At 39.5% G+C, this 24,694-nt stretch overlaps 1 protein-coding gene across 9 annotated transcripts in view; it reads left to right on the forward strand.

The window, feature by feature from the left end:
• LOC102916524 (cytochrome P450 3A11-like) overlaps positions 1 to 24,694 on the forward strand; it is a 229,252-nt gene that overhangs the window by 184,664 nt on the left and 19,894 nt on the right. The window contains exons 1-4 of one of the 9 annotated variants that reach the window (XM_076560311.1): positions 12,017 to 12,195; positions 13,154 to 13,247; positions 15,153 to 15,205; positions 24,312 to 24,433. The exons of 1 other annotated variant lie outside the window; for it this stretch is intronic. Coding sequence is in view for 5 of the 8 variants with exons in the window: in XM_042267709.2 (XP_042123643.1) it covers positions 12,125 to 12,195; positions 13,154 to 13,247; positions 15,153 to 15,205 (218 nt within the window). In the remaining 3 variants the exon portion in view is untranslated. Of the gene's footprint in view, positions 1 to 11,939; positions 12,196 to 13,153; positions 13,248 to 15,152; positions 15,206 to 24,311; positions 24,434 to 24,694 lie in introns of those variants that run through there. 7 more of the 9 variants (XM_042267709.2, XM_076560309.1, XM_042267713.2 and 4 more) reach the window with 7 other exon arrangements.

Below are 24,694 nucleotides of genomic sequence, written 5' to 3' on the forward strand. Positions count from 1 at the left end.
GGATCAAAGACCTCAACATAAATCCAGCTACTCTGAACCTGCTAGAAGAAAAAGTAGGAAATAGTCTTGAATGCCTTGGCATAGGAGATCACTTCCTAAATATAACACCAGTAGCGCAGACACTGAGACAAACAATCAATCAATGGGACCTCTTGAAACTGAGAAGCTTTTGTAGAGCAAAGGATACGGTCAACAAGGCAAAGCGACAGCTTACAGAATGGGAAAAGATCTTCACCAACCCCACATCTGACAGAGGACTGATATCCAGAATATATAAGGAACTCAAGAAATTAGACATCAAAAGGACCAACAGTCCAATTGAGAAATGGGCTTTAGAACTAAACAGAGAATTCTCAACAGAGGAATTCCAAATGGCTGAAAGACATTTAAGGAATTGCTCAACTTCCCTAATCATCAGGGAAATGCAAATCAAGACAACTCTGAGATACCACCTTACGCCTGTCAGAGTGGCTAAGATCAAAAACACTGAAGACACTTTATGCTGGAGAGGATGTGGAACTAGGGGAACTCTCCTCCACTGCTGGTGGGAATGCAAGCTTGTACAACCACTTTGGAAATCAATATGGCGCTTTCTTAGAAAATTGGGAATCAATCTCCCCCAAGATCCAGCTATACCACTCCTGGGCATATACCCAAGAAATGCTCAATCATACCACAAGAGCACTTGCTCAGCTATGTTCATATCAGCATTGTTTGTAATAGCCAAAACCTGGAAACAACCTAGATGCCCTTCAACTGAAGAATGGATAAATAAATTGTGGCACATATACACAATGGAATACTACTCAGCAGAGAAAAACAACGACATCACACGGTTTGCAGGCAAATGGATGGATCTAGAAAAAATCATCCTGAGTGAGGTAACCCAGACTCAGAAAGACAAATATGGTATGTACTCACTCATAGGAAGATGCTAGATGTGGAACAAGGATGACTAGACTGCTACTCACATCACCAGTGAGGCTACCTGGAAAACGGGACCCCAAAAAAAGACACGGAGAAATGGACAAGATCTACATGAATAGCCTGGTCATGAGTGGGAACAATGAAGGGCGACAGTCGAGGGAAAGAGTGGGAGATCCTAGCTGGATCAAGAAAAGAGAGGGAGAACAAGGAATAGGAGACCATGGTAAATGAAGACCACATGAGAAGGTGAGAAGGGGAGGAAGCAGAGAGCTAGGGAGGCCCACGAAGATCCACAAAGATACCCCCTCAAAAGACTGCTGGCAATGGTCGCGAGACGGCAGGAACTGACCTACTCTGGTGATGGGATGGCCAGACACCCAAATAGTGGTGCCATAAACCCCATCCAAGGACTGAGGAATCTGAAGGCAGACATCCACGACTGGTCCCCTGGTGGAGCACTGGGAGTCTAATTAGTGAGTAAGAAGAGGATTTATATGAGCGAGAATTGTTGAAGCCAAGGTTGGATAAAGCACCGGGACAAATAACCAAATGAATGGAAGCACAGGATCTATGAACCAAAGGCTGAGGGGCCCCCAACTGGATCAGGCCACCTGAACGGGTGAGACAGTCATTTGGCTTGATCTGTTTGGGAGGCAGCTGTGCATTGGTGCCAGGTCCTGGGCTCGTTGCATGAGTTGACTGTTTGAATCCTGGGACTTATGCAGGGACACTTGGCTCGGTCTGGGAGGGGGGAATGGACCTACCTGGACTGAGTCTACCAGGTCAACCCCGGTCCTCGGGGGAGACCTTGATCTGGAGGAGGTGGGAATGGGGGGGTGGGCCGGGGGGAGGGGTGGGTGAGAGGGGAAAACAGGGGATTCTGTGGCTATTATGTTGAACTGAATGGTGTTATAAAATAATAATAATAATAATAATAATAATAATAATAATAATAATAAAAACCAAAAAAAAAAAAAAAAAAGAAGACAAATGAAATGAAACATCCCCTCCCAGAAGGTGACTTTTTAATTAAACGCTTTCTGACCACCTTTGGAGTATGATTGCCTGGATAACAAAAATTACTGATCCGGGTTATACATCAGTTTAAGGCATATTACCACATTACCTGCATTGATTAATTCCAATGTCTCCCAAGTGTTCTATACTGATATTAGTTATTACCCATTTGCTCATTCATAATAAATCATGCAATTTCTTATCCATAAAAAAAAAAGAATTATAAAAACAATAAAATAACTGGTCATTTTTGAAAAGTTTTGGGGTGGGAGATGTCAAAAGAAAAAAGTTGGATGTGCTAATTAATGGGTAAAAGTCTCAAATAATGCATTTGAGGCCAACTTTTGGACATTGTATAAACAACATCATCTATAAAATTCATGCCCTAGAACCACAAACTGAGTTACAAGAAACTGTATTTTTCCCCAAAGCCCCAAACTTATAATATTTAAACAAGTGTATGGTTTTTTTGTTGGGCAGAATTCAGAGTTATTCTCGATTTCATATGGCTTGTGGGCTGTGAGTTGACATACCCACAAGTGGTCATCACTAAATTGATGTGCACCCAAGCAACACTAAGTTGGCTTAGTAGGATGAAGTCATGAAATTGAGAGGGGGTGGGGTAATTGGAAGAGTGAAGAGAGAAGAGAGAAAGGTGGAAATGATACAAATATAGGACTTATATATAAAATCTCTAGTACATGAAAAAAAGGATATTTTCTCCATGGAGCATGTCCCTCTCCAAATGGAGACAGAGGAGGAATGTATGTGGGTGTGTAGAAGGAAGGTAGGGGAGGGAATATGAGGAGAGGAGGGAGGGGAACTGAGGTCCCTATGTAAAATAAATGGAAAATATTAATAAAAAATATATTCTTTATATTTTTAAAAATATTTTTGTTAGGTTGATGTAGTTTGTATTTACAAATACTTGTTCAATATTTTATTTATTTATGCTAGGAAGGCATGACATTTTATTGTTTTAAAGATTTATAGTGTATTACGTATCTGTGTTTGTGTGTACATGCATGTGTGGTAATCTTTTGCTTGTGATCTAACATAAATAAATAAATAAATAAATAAATAAATAAATAAATAAATAAATAAATAAATAAAGCATGCAAGCAAGCAAGCTTGCCTGGATGTCAGAGTGTGGAGCTAGACATTAGTTAACCATACAGGCCAGACAGTGGTGGCACACACCTTTAGTCCCAGCACTTGGAATCTCATGCCTTTGACCCAGTACTTGGGAGGCACACATCTTTAATCCCAGCAAGAGGGAGAAGGAAACAGGAAGTGATGTGACTGGGTGGAGAGAGGACTATAAGGCAGGCATACATGAAGCTCAGTCCCCCCCTTTCAGGCTGAGGAGTTGGTGAGGTAAGAAGTGGCTTGGGGAATGTTTCTTTGTCTCTCTGATCTTTTAGCATTTACTCTGATATCTGGCTCCAGGTTTTTATTATTAAAACCAATTAGAATTCATTCTACATCTGTTGTCAAACTTGTGGAACCTGACAGAAGAATCTAAAGGAGAATTAATCTTAGTGTTGCATTATAAGGTTAGAAAGGAACGCTCTAAGTTTTTCAAACAACCAACTTTAATTTATCCAATAACCTTACAGGAATTGCCAAATGATTGATATCCCCAAAACTGTTTAAGAGCTTAAAGGACTCATGTGCAATGCCTGTTAGATTTGAGGAGATTCAAGGAAGTGATAGTCTTATACAGCATGCATTCACCTTTTGTGAAGCAGATGTTAAACTCATGGTCAACTTATCCCTCAAGACTGGAGAGACATGTTTATGGCAGTCTTGAACCCTGGTCCTCAGTGAAAGTGGAGGACCAGTTGGAAAGATGAGGCTAAGAACACTGAAAAACAAAGTAAGGCTAGAGATATGGAAATCCCCCAAGACGAAGATCTTGGAGAGGGATATTATGATAATGTACAAAGGAAATCACTATATGATGACCACACCCTGGTTTTATGTCACTCAGCAGCCTTGATTGCTTGGGACAGAACTGCAGAAGTAGGAAAGAGAACTGAGTCATTTACTAAACTTATACAGGTCCCAAAAGAAACCTTCACTTGCCAGGCAGTGGTGGCACACACTTTTAATCCCAGCACTTGGGAGCCAGAGGCATGTGGATATGTGTGAGGTAAAGGCCATCCTGGTCTACAGAGTGAGTTCCAGGACAACCAAGGCTACACAATGAAACTCTGTCTCAAAAATCAAAAACAAAAAAGAAGAAATCTTCACTGATTTCTTTCAAGTGTTAACTTCAACAGTAAATAGAATTATACCAAATTCAGAAGCTAGACACATAGTAATTGAACCTCTAGCTTTTGAAATGCTACTGCACAATGCAAAAGGGTGATTAGGCTATTAGAGGAAAGATCAGCACCCTTGGAGGAATTGGTACAAGAAACAATCTATACTGACTCTTTATCATGATGATGCTTTGATAGGAGAGGTGATTTCCAGGAGGTTGGAGAAAAATCTAAATGTAAGATGTTTCTTTTAAAAGAAAAATTTTTGTTCATTTTACATACACAGATTCCATATCATCCTTCTTCCTGTTCCCTCCCCACAGCCTTTCCCTCTACCTATCCATGATCCCCTCCTCCAAAAGGGTAAGTGCTCCCATAGGGGAACAGCAAAACATGATACATTCAGTTGAGGAAGAACCAAGCCCATCAGCATAAAGGGAGAGCAAAGTATCTGAATGTCAGCTATTTCAACTACAGTAAATAAAATCACCTAACAAAAGATTGTAAACAGAGCATTCCTAGAAACATTGATGTTTCTGGGAATAACTCCAAAAGAACACCCCTTACATCTGCAGTATGTGGAAAGTTTGGCAAAGGCAGACACTGGACAAATAAATGTAGATCAACAACAGACAGGCAAATTAACCCTTTGCCCTCAGGAAATGCCTCAAGGGGTCTCTTCCAGGCCCCCATGTCAAATTTGGTTCAGTTGTTTCCTGTCATCATAGAGGAAACTTCTTCCCAGAGCAATTAAAGAACCTAATGCCTAGTGTAAAAAAAAAGGCCATACTGCTCTGGATGACAGAACAGCTATAGAAGAAAAAAAGAAAACTTTCAGGAGAAACCATAAAGCAAATATGATAAAGATTACATTTCAACAAGGGAGACCTCTTGATTTAGAAGAGGTGATAGTTCATCAAACAGCGTGACCCTTCAATCTAAACTAATTTATATGACTAATAAATGCTTCTCATTTGATCAGATATAACTTGCCAAAAGGAAATCTCCCCAAAATTAGGGTTGGGGAAGGGATTTGTTGTTGTCTTTTCAGGAGAATGAAGACATCCAGTGAAGAAATCTGAAGACCACTTGAAAAATGAGACATGTGAAGATAAAAGACAAATCATCCAGAAAAAATGTCCCAAGAAAAAGAGTAAATTGACCTATTGGTGTATCACATATCCAACAGGATAAAATTTCATAAAACTTCCTAAATGTTTGTTTTTGCTGTTCTCTACAAACATGTCATACAAATGGTATTTTGTAGTCCCAGTCCAACTGGAATTTAAGGCTGGCTTTGTAGTTGAACTGTGGCTCTCTCATTCTCTAAACATAAGCATACTTGTTAAAGTAAAATTGCAAAGCTCTGTCTCATGTCAGAAAAGCCACCTGATATAGGACAAAAGAAAAACAAAAATTAAGGACTATTCTGTTGCTGCTAATCTCATACTCCTTTAGTTTTATGTTAAGTCCTTAAAGCTTTTCCTAAAGTATAAATATTATCCCCAAACTTTTAAGATTTATTCTTTGTCAACTAACTAATTCTAGAAAAAGGCTTCCTCAAGCCTCCTGCACATTATTTCGGGTTTGAGTCTCTATCTTACTTGTAACTAGGAATTAAGTTTTTGTACTCTGGATGTACATAACAAATATTGATCCTTTAACCTCTTTGAGATCTGCTGCATATGACAATTAAAATGTTTAAGTTTTTGGCAATGAACCATGACCATGCCTAACAATGACCTTTGAAGTTTTCGAAAGGATGATGGGTCCCCACAATGACATTTGCACCAGGACTATGATAGCACCACTAAGCTGACAAACATCACCCCAAAATCGGCTTTAGACTACAAACTGCTCAGGAGAATTTTAAGATGGCTAACTAAAATGATCCAGCCTCACAGACTATTCTACCCAGGACTTGAGATAAGCCCTGCATTTTCCAATTATGCAGAGATTGGACAACAAATTATACAGCTAGCTCTCCCATGACTTGATAATTAATCCAATTTTTATTCAGAGTCTCTTAAAGATGTCATCACCTCCAGACAGCAGGAGGTAATTTTTCAGAACATGATGCCCACATTCCCAAGAGGTGGAGTGGGTGGTTTTTGGTCTTTCAATGTGTTATGGGTATTTGTCAGTGTTTGGTTACAAGTTGTTAATGGTAATGAGTTTTAAAAAAGCTGAACAAAGGAGAGAAGATTCAGGTTTCTTGTTTAGAAAAAAGAAAAAGGGGAGTTATAGAAATGATAGGATAAAGGGTAGATTATTAAATCTATTCTAAAAATTAAAAAAGGGTTTATTGATATGATAAGATAAAAAGGTAGATTATTGAAACTACTTTTTAAAAGGAAGTACAAGTATTAAATATTTTGCATTGGCTTATACAGTGATAAAAATTGGAGATTATTGTGGTTAGAACATACTATACATACATTTCTACTCTTGTTTAAGGTATTGTACCCATAACTCATTTAACAACATAATACAAATTTCTAGTCCTTGAAATTTTTATTACAAACTGTTTAGGATAATAAGGAAATGCAAGTTAGTAGTTAGTCATCTATTACAATCGAACTCGTAGTAATGTTTGGTATGTTCAAGGTCAAACAGAGATATTTTAGATAGACAGGTAGTCTTGAAACACTTGAGAGATCTACAGAACATGGCATTTAAGATGTTTTAATAGCATAGGTTCTTCTTCTTCTTCTTCTTCTTCTTCTTCTTCTTCTTTTCTTTTTTTTTTTTTTTTTTTTTGACAATGAGACATGTCTGCTCCTGGCAGAAGCAATCTACTTCATAGGAGATGAATGGCATTGAAGAAACTCCATATGAAGTTTACCTTTTTGTGGCAAAAATTAGAGCCACTGGGCAAGAAAATGCCCTTGCCTGGACTACTGACAGTTGCTGTACAAATGGGACAAGTAAGACACAAAAGAAAGGACTGTTGAACTTTGCCAACACAAGGCAGGACAATCAGTACTTCAGAAAATCCTGCTTCACAGATAAGACTTGAGGCAAGCCACAAGAATCTGTTATAATAAGCTATACTTTGATCAACCACTTCAAAAGTTAAGACATTTATCACGGAATATTTGGTGTTATACAGCTTTAATATTCAGCTTTGCCTTGCTATGAATTTCTTGTGTTCATAATTCCTATAAAATTATGTATGAGCACCATACATAGAATGTGTATGTCTGAGCACCCTGCTTGGGCCAGTACTTGGATAAAGTCATATAGGCGGAGACTGTTGCCTCTGAGCTCCTGGCACCCCCTTTTTAGCATTTAATTTGAATATCTGCCTTTTGCAAATTTCTCCTTTAGCTAGGGCCAGCCCAAAATAAAGCTATGAAAGACTATCAGGGACAGAATAGCTCAGACTATCCCTTGCCTTCAGGTTTAATGGCATTCCAGAGCTATTGACTGAGAACAAAGGTTTTTGCATATCCAGGTGAGGTGAAGGATGAGGCAGGATTCCAAGGAGAGAATGCTGCATGGCAGATATAACCTTGCATGGCTGGGAGAGAAAGAACAAGGAAGTTTTTCAGTAGAAGGTAGACAGAATCACATGGCCAGAGAGAAGAGAGGAACACAGAGATTCTGTAGATGGTAAGGTAAAATGGCTGACTGAGGAGCGAGGAGCAAGGAAAAGTTTCTTATAGATTGTAGGTGAATCAGGTCAGGAGAGGAGAAGAGGAAGAAAAGATGGAGGATGAAGGAACAGGGGATGGAGATGAGATCAAAAGCATAAGTGCTTAGTTATTACTAGGGCTATGAGGGGACAGAAAAAGTAGGTACAGAGAGGAACTGAGAGTCAGGATGGAACTGAAGCTGTATAGAGGAATAAAGTAAATGGCCAAAAGACGAAGGTGTATGAAGATTCCTTTCCCTCAGATACCCCATGCTAGATGTAGTGTCTTCCCCAGGACTCTGGGAGGAATTTTCTCAGGGCTGGGACTTGGGAAAATTGAGTTAAAGTCTGTCAGATATTCTAGCCTGTAGGCCAAAGACAGATGATGCCTGGATGTTGCAAAGGAACCTTGAGTGACTTTCCAGGCAGCCGGCTGTTTCTGTCATTTGTCACATTTTTTGGAAGTCCTTTGCTTGCACTTTCTGCTTACTCAGGTAATATTTTTTTCCTTCTCAGTTCTCAGATGGAGTTGAAGACTTCATAGTAAGGGTTATAGTTTTCCTTGTTACCAGAGTTAGAAAAGAAATTCACTAAAGAAGTGTAAAGTGTATAAAGTTGAGAGATGTTAAAAAATAGTTTTGGTAATGCAAGTTATAATAGAAAGTGGATTAGGTACAACATTTTGGCCTCACCAAGATAGGGTAGATATGGAGTATTTTCACTGAATTTGTCAATTGTTAATGTACGAGACATTGTTGATGTGTTTATTACCTTTATATATTGTACATAGTTATTATACTTATTGTATATAGTTTTTCTTATATTAGTGATAATCTTTTTGGTTTTAGACAAAATGGGGAGTTTGGCGATATTTTGTTTGTGCTCTAACAAATATATCTTGCCTGTAGATCAGAGTGCAAAGCTAGCCACTAGTTAACCATAGAAGGAGGGCAGTGGTGGCACACATCTTTAATCCTAGCACTTGGAATCTCATGCTTTTGATCCCTGTACTTAGGAGGCACATGCCTTTAATCTCAGCACTAGGGAGGAGGAAGCAGGAAGTGATATGGGTGTGTGGAGAAAGGACTATTAGGTGGGCAGACACAGGCACTCTTCCTACTTTCAGGCTGAGGAGTTGGTGAGCTAAGAGGTGGCTATGGCTTGCTCCTTTGCCTCTCTGATCTTTCAGCATTTACCCTGATATCTCTGTCCAGGTTTTTACTGTGAAGACAAATTAGAATTCACCCTACATTCATCTGTGTTTGAATATGTGTGTGTGAGAATATATGTGAGTGCTTTGTTTGCAAGCCGGTGTGTGAGTGTGTGTATGCTGTTGTGTGCATGCATGTGTGTGTGAGTATGTGTATAAATGATTGTGTGTCTGGGGATGTGTAAGAATGTGTGTGAATGTGTGTGAGTGAAGTGTCTGTGTATATGTGTGAATGTGTGTGTCAGTATGTGAGTGAGTGAGTGAGTGAGTGTGTATGTGTATATATGGGTGTGCATGTGAGTACTGCCTGCAGAGGCCATTATGCTTTCCCTGGAACTGGTGTTAAGTAGCTGTGAGCCACCTGATGTGGGTGCTAAGATCCCAATTCAGGTCATCTGAATCACCAGCAAGTGCTCTGTGTGTTGAGTCTTCTCTGTGTTGGGCTGTCTTCTTTATAAAAGTATTTAATTCATATTTACTTTTTTATGTGTGGCTGTATATATGTGGTGGGGTGAGGACCAGAAGACAGCTTTAGGGAATCCATTCTCTCATTCCATCCCATGGGAACTGGAATTGATCTCAGGCTGTCAGAAATAGAGACAGGTGACTTTATCCCCTGAGCTAACTTGCCAGCCTGTAACATTTCATTTAAAGACAGCTGATAATAGCATCTTTTTTCTGTGTTAGGCCCTTTGCATTTTGGTTGAATCCAGCTTGTCACAGAATGTAATCACTAGACCACTGTTACTAGGTTTGCTTTATTACTATTTTGGCTTAGAATGGTTTTGTGTGTGTGTGTGTGTGTGTGTGTGTGTGTGTGTGTGTGTGTGTGTGTGTGTGTGTGTGTGTGTCCATGCTGATTCTCAAATGAAAGATACATACACTTCACTTTGTTATGCTCTGTTTTGTGAATTTAATTTGGAACAAGTTAGAGAATGTGCTGGGCATAATGCCTTCCTTCTGAAGTCTTTTTTTAAAAACAGGATCTCACACTTTACCCTAGCTAGCTCACTTAAACTTGCTGTGTAGACAATGTGGTCTTGAACTTCTGGTCTTCTAGTCTCTAACCCTGGAGTGCAGGGATTAGAACCACCACTAGGCCCTGTTGTGTGGTGTTGATGATCCAGCCCAGGTCTTTGTACATACTAGACAAGTACTCTCTCAGCTGAGCTACAACCCACCCCAGAGCACATACTGTCCTTATTTTTAATTAACACATTTTGTCGCCTGACAACGTTACACATGTATCTGAGGCATCCTGACTAATCCCCCACTCTCTCCCCCTTCACTCCCACCCTCATCAGCCTCACTTCTTCCATGCAAATCTCTTTCCCATATTCATGATTTGTTTGTGTCCTGCACACTTTGACTAGTGCCACCTGTGTGACTGTGGGTTTAGAACTGTCCATTAGAGCCTGTGGGTTCACCACCCACCAGTGGGCACACAACTGAATACAAGGCCTCCCTCTCTCCTGGAACCTGCTAAGTGTCAATAGTTCAGCAGTAAGTGGTGAGGTCTGTCTCCTTCTCACGATAACCCATCACAGAGTGAATTTTGGTGGGTAGAAGGAGAAGAGGAATTGGGGTTTTGTTGTTGTTTTTCCCCTAGACAGGGTCTCATGTATCTGAGGCTGGGCTGAAGCTCTCTACATAACTTTGAACTTTCTCTTTGAACTTCTGACCCCTGCCTCTGCTCCCTGAGTTCTGGGATTACAGAAGTCTTCTCCCAGTTACTTGGTGCTAGGGATGGAGCCAGGGCTTTGTGACTGCTGAGATGTCACTCTACCATCTGATTCTCATCACGACTCCTAGATTTTCTTTTTTCTGAACAACAAACAAACAAATAAATAAAAATATAAACTTTAAATAATATATCAGCTTCATTGGTATGCCTAATTCACACACTGCATGATTTAACCAAATACAGTGTAATTTTCTTTTGTTTTTCAAAACAAGGTTTCTCTGTATGACAGCCAAGGCTGTCCTAGAACTTTCTCTGTAGACCAGGCTGGTTTAGAACTCACTGAGATTTGTCTGCCTCTGCCTCCAGAGTGCTGGGAATAAAGGAGTGTGCCAAAACCATCTGGCATACAGTGTAATTTTCAGTGATTTTAGATATGGTTCTACAGAAGTTACACAGTCAGTGACTTTTAGAACATCTCAACACTTCAAAACAACTCCCCTAACGGTTACAAGCAACTGGTCAGAAGGATTTTCACACACACCCCACTTCATATTAGCTTTCCATATAGTCTTTGGTTGTGAGCCATAGCTGCCAGGGGCACTTGCAGGCTTGAGTCTCATTTCCTGACTCTGTAAAGCATGACCTCATTGGACCATGCTGAACCATTGGTCCCCTGGGACATACTAGATCCAGCCATCTCTCCCAGTTCAACTCGACTGGTCTGAATGACGACTCTATTATAATAATGGTGACTACTGCCTAGAACAGTCTTACACTCTAGTAAAGGGTACACAGGAAGACCCTCAGTGGTGGGCTAAGGGGAAGGAGACACATGTGTGGTAGTCATACCGTGGAGAAGTGACTTTATTTGTTAGGGGCACAGGTGAGGACAGGTTCTAACAGATTGCTATTGTTTTGCTGAGTTGAGTTGTTAAAAATGACAAAATGTCTTTCAGGGAGGGGCACTGACATTCTGCAAAGGTCAGCATCCAGATAGCACAATTTTTGCTTCATTTCATGTATTTTTGAATGAGGACAGCCTTAGTGAGAGGGCATTTCATGTCAATGAATTTGTTTAATTTCTGATAAAATCAAAGAACCTGTAATCTTCCTGAAATGACTACATTGTTTATTGATTCCTCACTGAATGTTAGCTCAAAAGATATTAAAATGGGCTGTGCATGAACTTTCTGATCTGCCAAAGTGAAGAGGATACCAAAGTCCAGGTAGCTGGAGCCCTGACCCCACTATCTTCCCAGGGTATAAACACTGCAGGCTGCGCACACTTCAGCACCGTTGGGCAGAAGGGAAGCCCTACAGAGGGTAGCACACACAGCTGGAGGGAGAACACAGGGCGTTGCACTGCTGACAGAGAAGCCAGGATGGACCTGACTTCAGTTCTCTCGCTGGAAACCTGGGTCCTCCTGGCAATCAGTCTGGTGCTCCTATACCGGTGAGTAACCACCAAAGATCCTCTCCCACTGTGTCCTCGAGATTGGGATAATACTCACACCTATATTCTGTCTGGACGGTCAAAAGTGGTATCAGAAGCAGGGGCTGGAGAGATGACTCAGTGGTTAAGAGCACTGACTACTCTTGTAGAAGACCACAGTTTGAAACCTGGATCCACATGTGGCTCACAATCATCTGTAACTACAGTTGCAGGGAATCTGATGCTCTCCACAAGCACTAGAATAAAAACTTCAGAAAGAGAGCAGAATTGAAATTAACTCTTGCAAAAACACTTTAAATTACGTTTTTATTTATTGGGCCTAGGGGCAGCACATGAGACAGTGTGTGTGTTCGTGTGTGTTTGTGTGTCTACGTGAGTATCAGAAGATAACTTTGAGGAGTCAGTTCTCTCCTATTGTGTTCTCCTGGGTCAAACTCAGATCATCCACATTGGCAGCCAGTGCCTTTCCCTATGAAGTCATCTTGAAGGCCTGAGTTCATTTTGCATTTGTTCATCATAATGGGGGATCAAACCAGAGCCTGTATGTGCTAGTCAAGCACTCTACTACTGAACTATAGCCCAGGTATACTAACTCTTAACATTCATATTGATGTTATTCTTATCTGCTTGGCACACACACACACACACACACACACACACACACACACACACACACACACTTTAAATTCCCTCTTGCTGAGGTGAGGAGTTTTTCTGATAAGATTTACTCTGGCTATGACCTGATTGACTTTCAGGTTACCCCTAGTTCCACCAGAACTCAGGAGAAACGGGTATGAACAGCAGGCTGCCAAGCACACTGAACCCCCCAGCCTTTCCCTAAGCTCTATGGGAACTGGAGGGGCAGCCAAGTCATTGTTTTGCTTCACTTGGGGGTTTTGGTCACATTTATCTCCTCTCCTCTGTGTGTGGTCACAAGGCTTTCTGTTTCACTTTACAGATATGGGACCCATAAACATGACATTTTTAAGAAACAGGGAATTCCAGGGCCCAAACCTCTGCCATTTGTAGGAACTCTGCTGAATTACTACAAGGTGAGTGTTGATTGAACTCTCCATATGGCTTCCCTTGATGGCCAATAATGGTTTAGTTCTATTAAATGCTCTTTGGGAGCATCCACTGAGACGTCAGGCCCTCATACTGTGTGTTATCTAATATCTAATATTCATGATATTAGAAATTGTCTAGTGGTTCCTTGGGACTTTATTTGCAACTTAAAACTATCAAATGTGTGTGTGTGTGTGTGTTTATAGTGTGTATGCATGTATTTGCATGTGTGTGAGTGCCCACATGTGTGCAGGTGCATATTCATGGATTTGTGTGTGCATGGAGAGGCCAGAGGTTGGTATTAGGTGTCTTCTTGATTACTCTTCACTTGATACTTGGGAGGCAGAGTCTCTCACTTGAACCCAGCTCTCTCTGACTTGACTGGTTTTGCTAGCCAGCTTGCTCCAGGGACCTCATGTCTCTGCTTCTGGCAAGTGGGGACTACTGGAGGGCTTTAAACACTGCCTGGCATTTTCACAGATACTGGGCATTTAAATTCTGCTTTTTAGGGTGTGATTTTGCCACTGAACCATCTCCACAGCTTCCACTGTCAACTATCCCCCATATTTCATAATTTTAGCTGTGTGTGTGTGTATGTGTGTGTGTGTGTGTGTGTGTGTGTGTGTGTGTGTGTGTGTATGTATGTATGTACCTTGGCATGAACACATAGGTCAAAGGACAACTTCTTAGTGTTTCTTTCCACCATATGAATTCTAGGGATGAAACTCGGGTTATCAGGGTTGGTGGCAAGTGTCTTTTCATCCGCAGCCATCTCACTGGCTCTAATGTCAGTTTATTCAACGTCAAGTTTGCCTTGGGTGAAACACCCAGATCTCCAGCCCATTTCATCTTCATATTCAGGAAATGATGCTCAAACTTTGTGAGCAAAAAGAATTTTGTTTCTTACCCAGTGCAAATTCTGGAAAGGTACTGCTGTACTTATTTGAAGAAAATCTTGAAGGGGTTTCCAGCTTCAATGATATCAACCTGTATACATTAAATTAAAATTCTCCTCTTTGTACCCAGGCTTATGATCAACATTTTTTTTCTTTTTCTAAATATTTCTAAAGAATCAGCATACTACAGACCCACATAAATTCTTTTGGGGGACTTTTCATATACTTGAGTTCTCTGCAAAAATCACTGAACCCCTGAGTTTATTTCCATGGCTCTATCCCCAACATTCACCCTTCATGGCATGTCTGGGTTCTTGAGAATTAGAGTATTTTGCTTCACTCTCTTCCTTTAGAAATGGAGGTCCTGGTTAACACTTGATTCTTTTCGAAAGAAGATTTCATGCATATACTCATGGGGTTGTGCACATGGGTGGAGTACCTACATAGGCCAGAAGAGGGCACTGGATTCCCTGAAGCCAGAGTTACAGATGAATGTGAGGTGTTGGAACTTGGATCCTTGAGATCAGCAACTGCTCTTAAATGCTGAGGCACATCTCCACCACTAATGACACATTTTCTATTCTCTTTTGTTTTTGTGGTACTAAGAATGGGGTCCAGGGCCTTCTACCTGCCAGGCAAGTGCTCTAACTCTGAAATGTCTTCTCAGGTTTTTCTTCCTAAAGGTTCTATACTTATTTTGCACATTCTTTAAAACTATTATTATTGTTGTACGCAATTTTTATCTGGTGATATGTATATGTACTTGTCTATGAGGTTGAAGGCAGAGACCACAGGAAGGTATCAAATGTCCTACCCTATCACTCTCCCTTTTTCCCAGTGAGCCATTTTGCTGGTTCAACTAAATGTTACTGAAGAACATTTCTCTGTCATAAGCAATAAACCTACCTTCATGGGATTTTAGGGTTTGGTTCCTTGGATACAGAAGGGTTGATACATACAGGGCAATTATGGATTTCATGCTATTTCTCTTTCCAGGGTATGTGGAAATTTGACATTGAGTGCTATAAAAAGTATGGGAAAATATGGGGGTGAGTATTCTGGAAAGTTCCATGGAGTTGGTCTTTTTAGGAAGATGTACTCTACATGTGCAAGGACAATGCCAGCCCAGGACTGTATTCATGCACCTCTCTGTTGTAAGGGTGATGCCATGTGTCAGTAAGTGCCATGTCTCCCAGGTATAATCATCTTCAGAACATTGCACACTGTGGCTTTTTTATCAGTGTTGGTGTTCCATGGACTCTGGGCCTTGTATTTTGTTGCTTTGGTTTGGTTTTGAGACATGGTTTCTCTGTATAACAGATCTGGTTGTCCTGGAACTTACTCTGTAGACCAGACTGACCTCGAACTCACAGAGATCCACCTGCCTCTATCTCCTGAGTTCTGGTATTAAAGGTGTGAGCCACCCATACACCAGGTAACACTTTTGACAGAAGAGTATATCATTGTGTCCTGTGTAATTGAACAGACTTTGGAGATCCAATGTATTTAAAATCCAGTGTTCTTCCTTGGATCTACATCCTCAATGGTTCTGTAAAGCGGCTGAGTCGGCAGCAGGAACTGTTCCCTGTCATTGATGCTGGAGTTTGGGTAGAGCTTTGGAGTGGGTGTCATCATTGCTAGGAGACACAAACAAGTGGGAGGAGGCTCTGGCTCTTCCTGCCTCTTCATCTCTTCTTCTCCATCCTTAGGGAACACAGGCCTGAACACAGGGTCTGCTGAGTTGACGTAGCCCATAAAGACCATGTCATTCAATGCCTGCAGCAGGCTTTGTTGTCTGTCCAATGGCCCTGTGTGAATGTCTCCTGGAAATATTATTGCTTGTCAACACTTGATAGTGTTTTCTCAACTTCTCACTGACTAATATTTATTTATTTGTTTGTTTATCCACTTATTGTTGTTTCTTTGTTTGTTTGTTTGTTTGTTTGGAACAGGATCTCTTTAAGTAGCCCTAACTGTCCAGGTACTGGAATTGTAGACCAGTCTTGCCTGGAACTCAAATATATGATTGTTTCTGCCTTCCAAGTGCTAGGATGAAAAGTGTGTACCACCATGCCTGGCACTAATATCATTTTTATATGAAACATTTTGCTTATATTTTTCATTAGTTTTGTGTGTCTGTGTCTGTATCAATGAATTTAATTGGACTTATTTACAGAAGCATGAGAGAGCAAGAGGTTATTTACAGGAGTGTGAGCAACTTACCAGTGGTTCACCACTGACATAGAATTCTTGCCCTCCCCATCAACTGTTTCCTTTTTCCTTTTTTGTTTTACTTGTTTATTTATCAGAGAGGGGATGTGTTCCCTGGTGCATATGTAAATGTCAGAGGACAACATGTGGCAGTCAGTTCTCCATTCCACCGTGTAGACCCCAGGGATTGAACTGGCGTTCATGGGGCCATTTTGCTTCCCCATGCTAGGGTTAGCTGTGTGTAAATCCTCAGGCAGGCTCAGGCCCCTGAACTTCCTGCTGCAGTGTTGACAGTCAAATCACCCACAGGGCCTGTGGAGGTCATCCCAGCTGCAGTGAGTTCCAGACCAGGGAAGACAGCACTTTGCAGCTCTCCTCTCCCTGCCTGGCTCTCATGTTCTTTCTGCCCTGCCTGCCACACTTTTTGAATCTTGGGGAAGTTGGTAATGGTGCCTCATTGAAATTCTGTGTTTTCATTGTATCAAAGCCAAAGCCTGGTGCACTCTAGGCAGTCATTCTACCACCTAGCTATAGCCCAGGCCCAGAGAATGAAATATTTTATTATCTTTCAGATAAATTTTTAATTTAATTTTTTTAATTTTAAAGGATTTTTTACTTTAAAATTATTTAATATTGATACTAATATTTGAATGGTTTAATTATTAATATTTACAATAATATTTTATTTATTTACATTTAAATTCTTTATATTTTATGTTCTTTGGTGTTTTGACTGCATGTGTCTGTTGGAGGGTGTCAGAAGTCCTGGAACTGGAGTCACAAACAGTTGTGAGCTGCCATGTGGGTGCTGAGAACTGATCCCAGGTCCTCTGGAAGAGCAGCCAGTGCTCTTAACCACTGAGCCATTTCTCCAGTTCCAATATTTTATTTTTAAACATCTATTTCTATTACTATGTATATGTGCATGTGTGTGCTTCTGCACATGAGTGCTAATGGTCATGGAAGCCAGAGGCCTTGGATTCCACTGGAACTGAAGTTAGAGCTGTTGTGAGCCAATCAAGTTTGTGCTAGGAACTCAAGTCTTCTGCAGGAACAATATGTGTTATTAACTATGGTGCCATTTCTCCTGCCCCTCACAATATTTAAAACATGCAAATATCAGAAAGTGATATAAACAACTCTCACATATACACATCTAGACTTAAAAATTACATTTGTTGTTTCTAATTATGATGTTATTTGGAACTGTTGTTGGGTAATTCATATTGCTCAGGACACTTAAAAAATGAGAATTACTCCAAAATTTAATTTTAGGCTCTCTGCAGCAGGGAGGAACAGTTTCTGTGAACTGAACCTTGAACCTCTGTTCAGAAGCGTATTTACTGAGAGTACAGGAAAGTTGTGTTTAGGGTACAACAAGTTCCTCATATCAAAGTCCCTTTGGTTTATTCTACATGTTCTCTGAAGGAAGTCATCACACCCCTGCAACTTCAGTCCTTATTGTGCACTGTTTGCAGTATCCAATCATTCAAGACCTTCAAGCGTGACTGGATAGTCCTGTGACTAAAGTCATACAACAGATGGAAAATTCCTTCAGAAAAACAACTCTATAAATCACAGAAAACAGTCACTGTTCTCTACTATGTTTTCTTCAAGGTCTAGGTACATTCAACAACCAACTAATACATTCTGCTATTACTATAGAGACACTGAGAAACAAACTTTTTATTATAATGTTTATCCAGGATACAATGACTCTACTAGATACCCACTACATTTCCTTTTGTTTAAGTTGTTTTAATTACCTTCAAGATTATGCAGCCACACAGTGAAGATACCCCTTTATGTATCATATTGTCTCACAGTCTTAGGTAGATAAGCCAGAATACATTTTCCATCCAGTAAAATTATTACATTGAAAACAAGTATAACAAATGTTAGGATAAGAATTCTATTAAAATGAAGCACAGGATTGAATGAAGCTAAGGGATCTGCAATGCTTTCCATGACTTCCATTCTGGACACATCAGATACCTCAACTGAAAAAGTTTCCTCCCTTTCTTGTTGTAAATCATCAATCATTTGAGAAGAATTAGGGTGATCCAACAAATGCATTTTAACCCTTTCTAATCATACTTGCTTTCAGTAACCTTAAAGATGTAATGCAATAAGATGTGACATTCTAAACACATTTTAATTTAATTTGCTTTCCCAGTGTCTCTGACTGATCTCCCATTAGAATTACAACTTGTCTCAAATCAGCTGTTTCATTGACTACCTGTCTATTCTATTTTGCTGAGCCCAAAGTTCTGCACATGTTTATGCCAGTCTTTAATAAATTCAGTGGTCTAAATTTCCTTATGAAGGTCCAGTCCAGCTGACACAGTCAGTTAATGCAATAATTCCCATAGCCACAGCAACAATTATTCAATCATCCTATGAGTTCTTCTTAATATTCTCTCAGAGAGTTTCTGGACTAGAATCATTACAGGTTAGCATGTCATGGTCTCAAAAACTTCACTGGCATCCAAACTGTTGGCCTTGCTGCAAGAATATATAAACATTAAGAGGTGACATCTAATGACATGCTAGCATTAATGCAGGTATGAAGAGTACAGTGTTCCAAGTGATGCTATAGTGATTAGGGTGCCATTGTTTAGACCCTTTCAGTAATATATAAGGTAATGGGGCACATGCTACAAAGTGGTGAATTTGATTTCATCTAAAGGACAAAGTATATATGCCATCAATATATACTTTACATTACTGTTTACATTCCTTTACATTACTATTTAACCTTCCTTTCCATATTTTAAGAGAATGGAAGGCACTTGCTCATTTCTTCAAAATAGTCTGAACTGAATTTGCAAATTGCCACATAGGAACTGACATCCCAACACCATTCCATTGCATAGGTTCACAACTAATTTCTCTAATTTCATTCAAACCATTCTTTTGCCTTCTCAATTCTGAGTGAGAATACTTTCTTTATAGGAAGCAGTAAGGGCTTTGATCAATGACTTTTCCTTGGGAGATATTAATATGCACCTGATGATTTTCACTTGTATATTGTTGACAATGTATCCAGTCAGATGCCTTGTTGCTAATCCGCATCTCACAAAATGGAAGATTTATGGAATTAGTAGAATTAATCTCCTGTCCTCTAAACCCAAATGCAAGAAACATATAAATTTTATTTTGAACTTCCTGAGTAGTATAAACTATAGATAACCAAATTTGAAAAGTTATATTTTGACAGTGAGTTACATCACACATAAAAACTGGAATTCCTTGAATTTCCACAGTATGGTTTGTAGTTTCCTTACCCTCTTCCTCTGGCCCACCAGGTCCTCACTAGTCATAAGGACCAAGAAGCCAAGAGAATTCATTGACCACTACAGGAATATCTATAACTCCCCAACTGATCCCTTTATTAATGGGAGGATTAGGATTAGCCCAGTATGATTGGTCCCCATTACATATACAGTTTCCACAGACAGCATAGCATGGAACAATGTTGTAGAATTCAAAGGCTCCCTAGCCAGCTGAACTATTGTTTCTGCTTCTTCAGTCAATTTCTTAAGCCATCCCCATGTAGAAGGATAAGCTCTTTGTTGCAAGGGCATCCTGTATTTCTTTCTTTCCAGAGTTGTGCAATCCATGTCAGCCACCAAGATAGCCAGGAGACTTCTCATGCTCGTGTCAAAATTTATTAACTTTAATGGTGTCCACAACTTCTGGTCTCCTTCAGAAACATAAGCATAGCCTCAACCCCAACATAACACCTTCTCTAGTTTCCATTCTGATTGAAATATCCTTGTAATACACATGATAACCTAATTCAAGAGTTTTTCCCACAGTCCAATGACTTTCAGCAGCTGTTGTCCTGCTTCATTAGCATTTAAAAATTTAAAGTTAGTAAACCATGATAAAAATCTATCTCTGGGAGTCCTCCTATTAACCCTCTTTTTTAAAGCATGTCTTTTAGAGTATGATGAGATATTTTAACAGTTGCTTGTCCTGTCATGTTTATGTTGTATCCCTATAATGACGTTTATGTTATAATGTAAAAAAAAAATTATTTTACTGAGAACATAAGCATAAGCATTATCAGTTTTAATTTGTATTGATATGCCCATTACAGCCATCATTTCTAATAAATGTGTAATTACAGAATCAGCCTTTTCAGAACTTAGGGCAGATACCAATTGAAATCCAGAATATGCATGTATATATTATGTATATATTTAGTTTTTTCCAATTTCTGCTAAGTGAAATACATCCATTTACCAAATTTCATTTCTTTGAGTACCCTTAGAAATATTTCCTGCTTGTAAAGGAATTTGACTGTACTAAGAACAAGGACAACATTTTTTGTACTTTATTTAGGTTGTCACCAGGTAACAGAAAACTTTTACTTTAAGCTTTAACTAGTAACATGATTTTCTATGACATTTTGAAGTTTCGAATACATTTTCTATTAGTAGTTGATTAATTTCTTCATTTCCTTTTTCAAATGGCCCTGTAGATCCTGTTTGAGGCCAAATGTGAATGATATATAGTGGATAATTTCTTTCCCAGATTACTTGTGGCAGTTGTATGAATAACAAATTTAATTCTGATTATCAGGAATAAGTTGAACAGTATATGTATATAATTCAACTCCTTTTGCATATTGAGAATCAGTAAACATATTAAGATACTCATTAAAATCTAATAAAACCATTATAATGGCATATAATTCTGATTTTTATACTGAAAAATATGGACTTTTGACTACTTCCTGATTTACAACCAGCCATTCCTAATTTATTTGCATCAGCATAAAATGTAAGAGCCCCAGAAATAGGTGTTCTTTTTACTACATGGGGAAAAATCCATACAGTTCTTTTTATAAATTGAAGCTCTTTACTTTTGGCATATATATTGTTGATTTCTCCTAAATAATTGCTACAGGCTCTTTGTCAGTCATCATTAATTACCCATAATTGCATAATTTCAACATTAGTGTGAGGTACTACAATCTCAGCCTGATCTATTTCTGACAATTGACAAAATCTTATTCTTCTTTTTATAATTAACTCAGAAAACTTTCCTTTGTAGATTTTTATCTTTACATACTGTTTATGAGCAAAAAAAATCCATTCTAAAATATTATCTTCTCTCTGCATAATGAGTCCAATAGGGGATTAAGTAGAAGGTAAAATTACTAAAATACATTCAATTTGTGAGATCTAACAGATGTACATAAACATCTTGCAATTTCTATTCTACTTGGGACAACACCTTTTCTGCTTCAGGTGTTAAGTGCCTAAGATTGTTTAAATCTGAGTCACTTTGCAAAATTTGAAATAAGCTACTTAATTCTTGAGTAGTCAGTCCAATTGTTAGACCACAACCAATTAATATCTCCCAATAAATTTTGAAAATCATAAAGTATATGTAATTCATCTCTTCTAATCTGTCCTTTTTATGGCTGGATTCTCTGCTTACTTAATTTAAATTCTAAATAGTTAAGAGAGTCTCCTCTTGGAATTTTTTCAGGAGCAATTTGCAATCCCCATTGAGGTAAAATCTGTTGCACCTCAGCAAACACCTTTTCAAAGATATTGAAATCAGAGGCAGCTATTAAGATATTATCCATATAATGATGTTGTTTTTAAACTAAATCTCAATCTTATGATTTTACCAATAAAGACTTGGGAGTCAGATGCTGGGGTGAAAACCTGCAATCTCAGAAAGGCAGAGGCTGACCTTTCTCCCAGTTGAAGTCTCAGAAAGAGAGCTTTACTTTTCCTGTCCCCAACCAAACAGGACCACCAAACTCCAAGTCCCTCCTCACTATTTCCTGTGCCTTTCTCTATCTTTTTTCCAGGCTCCTTTTAAGTCTCTATGGCTACTTCTTGTCAACTAGTTCCTGGCTCTGCCTCTTGAAACAAGGTTGATTTTATTTAATTAATGCAATCGCAGTGTTCACAGTGATCAACTATCCTGAACATAATGATAAATAATAAATTGAGGAAATTGCTTACAAACTACTTCCAGTGGATTCTTTTTTTTTTTTTTGGTTTTTTCGAGACAGGTTTTCTCTGTGTAGCTTTGCACCTTTTCCTGGAACTCACTTGGTAGCCCAGGCTGGCCTCGAACTCACAGAGACCCACCTGGCTCTGCCCAAGTGCTGGGATTAAAGGCGTGTGCCACCACCACCAGGATTCTTTACATATTTAGGTATTGACATAACATTATACTATTTACCATTTCCTTCAGCATTATTATAAGTAGGAACTATAAAAGCAAATTTTTCTTTATCTTGTTCCTGCAAGGGAATAGTAAAAAAAATCAATCTTTTAAATCAACAACTATAATAAGCCAAGCCTTAGGCAATAAAGATGGTAATGGAATTCTAGGCTCTAAAGGACCCATAGGTTCAATTGCATTCATTACAGCTTTTAAATCAGTACTTTTTTTAAAGATATTTTTATTATAAATACAGGATAATACCAAGGCTTTGTAATTTTTCAGTGTGTTTAGCATCTAAATGTTTTATACTACTTACTCAAACACCTGTATTTTTTTAAATTATGGACCACTGTTCCACCCATACAGGTTTATTAGTTAACTATTTGAAAGGCAGAGCAGTTTGGCTTGCAGCAATGGCCCCTATTCCAAATTTAAGTTGCCAATTTCTGCCTTGTCTTGATACTCGCCAACCTCCATAGCCTGTTGTTATACCCAGAGTCCCACCAAAACCACCAAGAGATCCAAAACCATGCAAAGAAAAGAGTGTTTGTATTGTGATGAGTCAACTCAGGACTATCCATTCATTTGACAAGACAGCAGAGCAGCAGAGACCCTGAGTAGCATGGAGGCAGGTAATTATAAGGAGTAAAGCAAGAAGGGTGAAGAGGTTTGGGTTCTTCAGGCTACATAGGAGCAGACTCAGGATTGATGCACCTCCATCTGGAGGTGCTGTGCTTGGTTAGTTTGCAGCTGCAAGAAAACTATTATCTTTTTAGCAGTTGTTGTGGCTACTACATTTTTTCTTTATCATGACTTCGCTTTGTTATAACTTTTAATTGGCTTCTTTTACTGTATGAGGACATCTGGCATGGTTTTCCTGTAACTAGGGCTAGGCTCAAGTTTGGGGACTCAAGGGTACATCATGCTGAGCCATGGGCCTACATTCTGTTGGGTGTTTTCCATAGCCTGCCATAGCTGCAGAATAGTCAAGGCATGGGTCTGGACAGGAGGCTTAGTTCCTTATTTCCCCCCCTCTTGATGTTACTCAATGGACTCAATCATAGGTTCTCTCTGAGGGTCCCTAAGGGAAGGTACTGAGACCTCAACACCATTAGCTGTATTGTATTTATCTGTTCCTTAATGAGGGAAATTAAGTAGCTCGGGATACAGGAGCAAAATTGAGTTAAGAGTAACAAAATCAGTAAGGGACACAATAAGGTAGAAATCAGAGTCGTTAACCATGGGGATGAGTTTAATAGTGACTCAAACCAGCCCTGTACTTGCTCTCTGTCTCTGTCTCTGTCTCTGTCTCTCTGTCTCTCTGTCTCTCTGTCTCTCTCTCATACTTTCCCAATCCCTCTCTCACTTTTGCCAGTGATTCATGTATTAGCTCCAAATGGTCAACACAGAAACAGCATTCTTCCACAAAAGCTGCACATAGCCCACCTTGCTGTAAAAATAGAAGGTCCAACCCTCATTTGTTACATAACACTATTTCAGCAAGGGAAGATAACGAGGTCTGCAGGTAGGCAATAGGGTTTTCAAGCCTTTCTATGTCGGTGTCAGTTGCAGCTCACAGATCATTTTAATATTTGCCATGTCCACTAAAGATAATATCTCTGTCCCTGCACCTGCCAATCTCATGCTCTGGAGGACACCTAATGTGAGGTCTGTCAAGGTTCTCTTTTCAGTCAAGCCTGGTATCCCTCTAATCTTGAGTACATGTCTTTTTCTTGATGATAGATTATCTTGGGAACCAGACACACCAATATACAAGAGACTTTGGCCTGACCCAATACCTATCTGTGAACACAGAAAGCCAACCCAGAGAAGGATGCCCACCATCCATCCTACAGAAGCAGGAGGTATCTGTAGGGAAGTATCTGAATGGTCTGATTACATAGTGGCTTGTAAGAGATACACACCGTTCTTAGGCAGAGCCCCATTCCCACAACAGACTATAAAATAAGCCTGGCTTCCCCTTTCTGCTGTCAATGGCATTGAGAAGGGTGGTCGGATTCAGTGTATTTCCCCATGGCAGTTATTCCCTCATAGCAGGGTGGCTTAGTGTCAAGTAATAACCAGCAGGAATGGGTGAGGTTTGGTTTAGAGACATTGAGGACTTT

This window comes from Peromyscus maniculatus, chromosome 23 (assembly GCF_049852395.1).
Source record: "Peromyscus maniculatus bairdii isolate BWxNUB_F1_BW_parent chromosome 23, HU_Pman_BW_mat_3.1, whole genome shotgun sequence".
Lineage (NCBI taxonomy): Eukaryota > Metazoa > Chordata > Mammalia > Rodentia > Cricetidae > Peromyscus > Peromyscus maniculatus.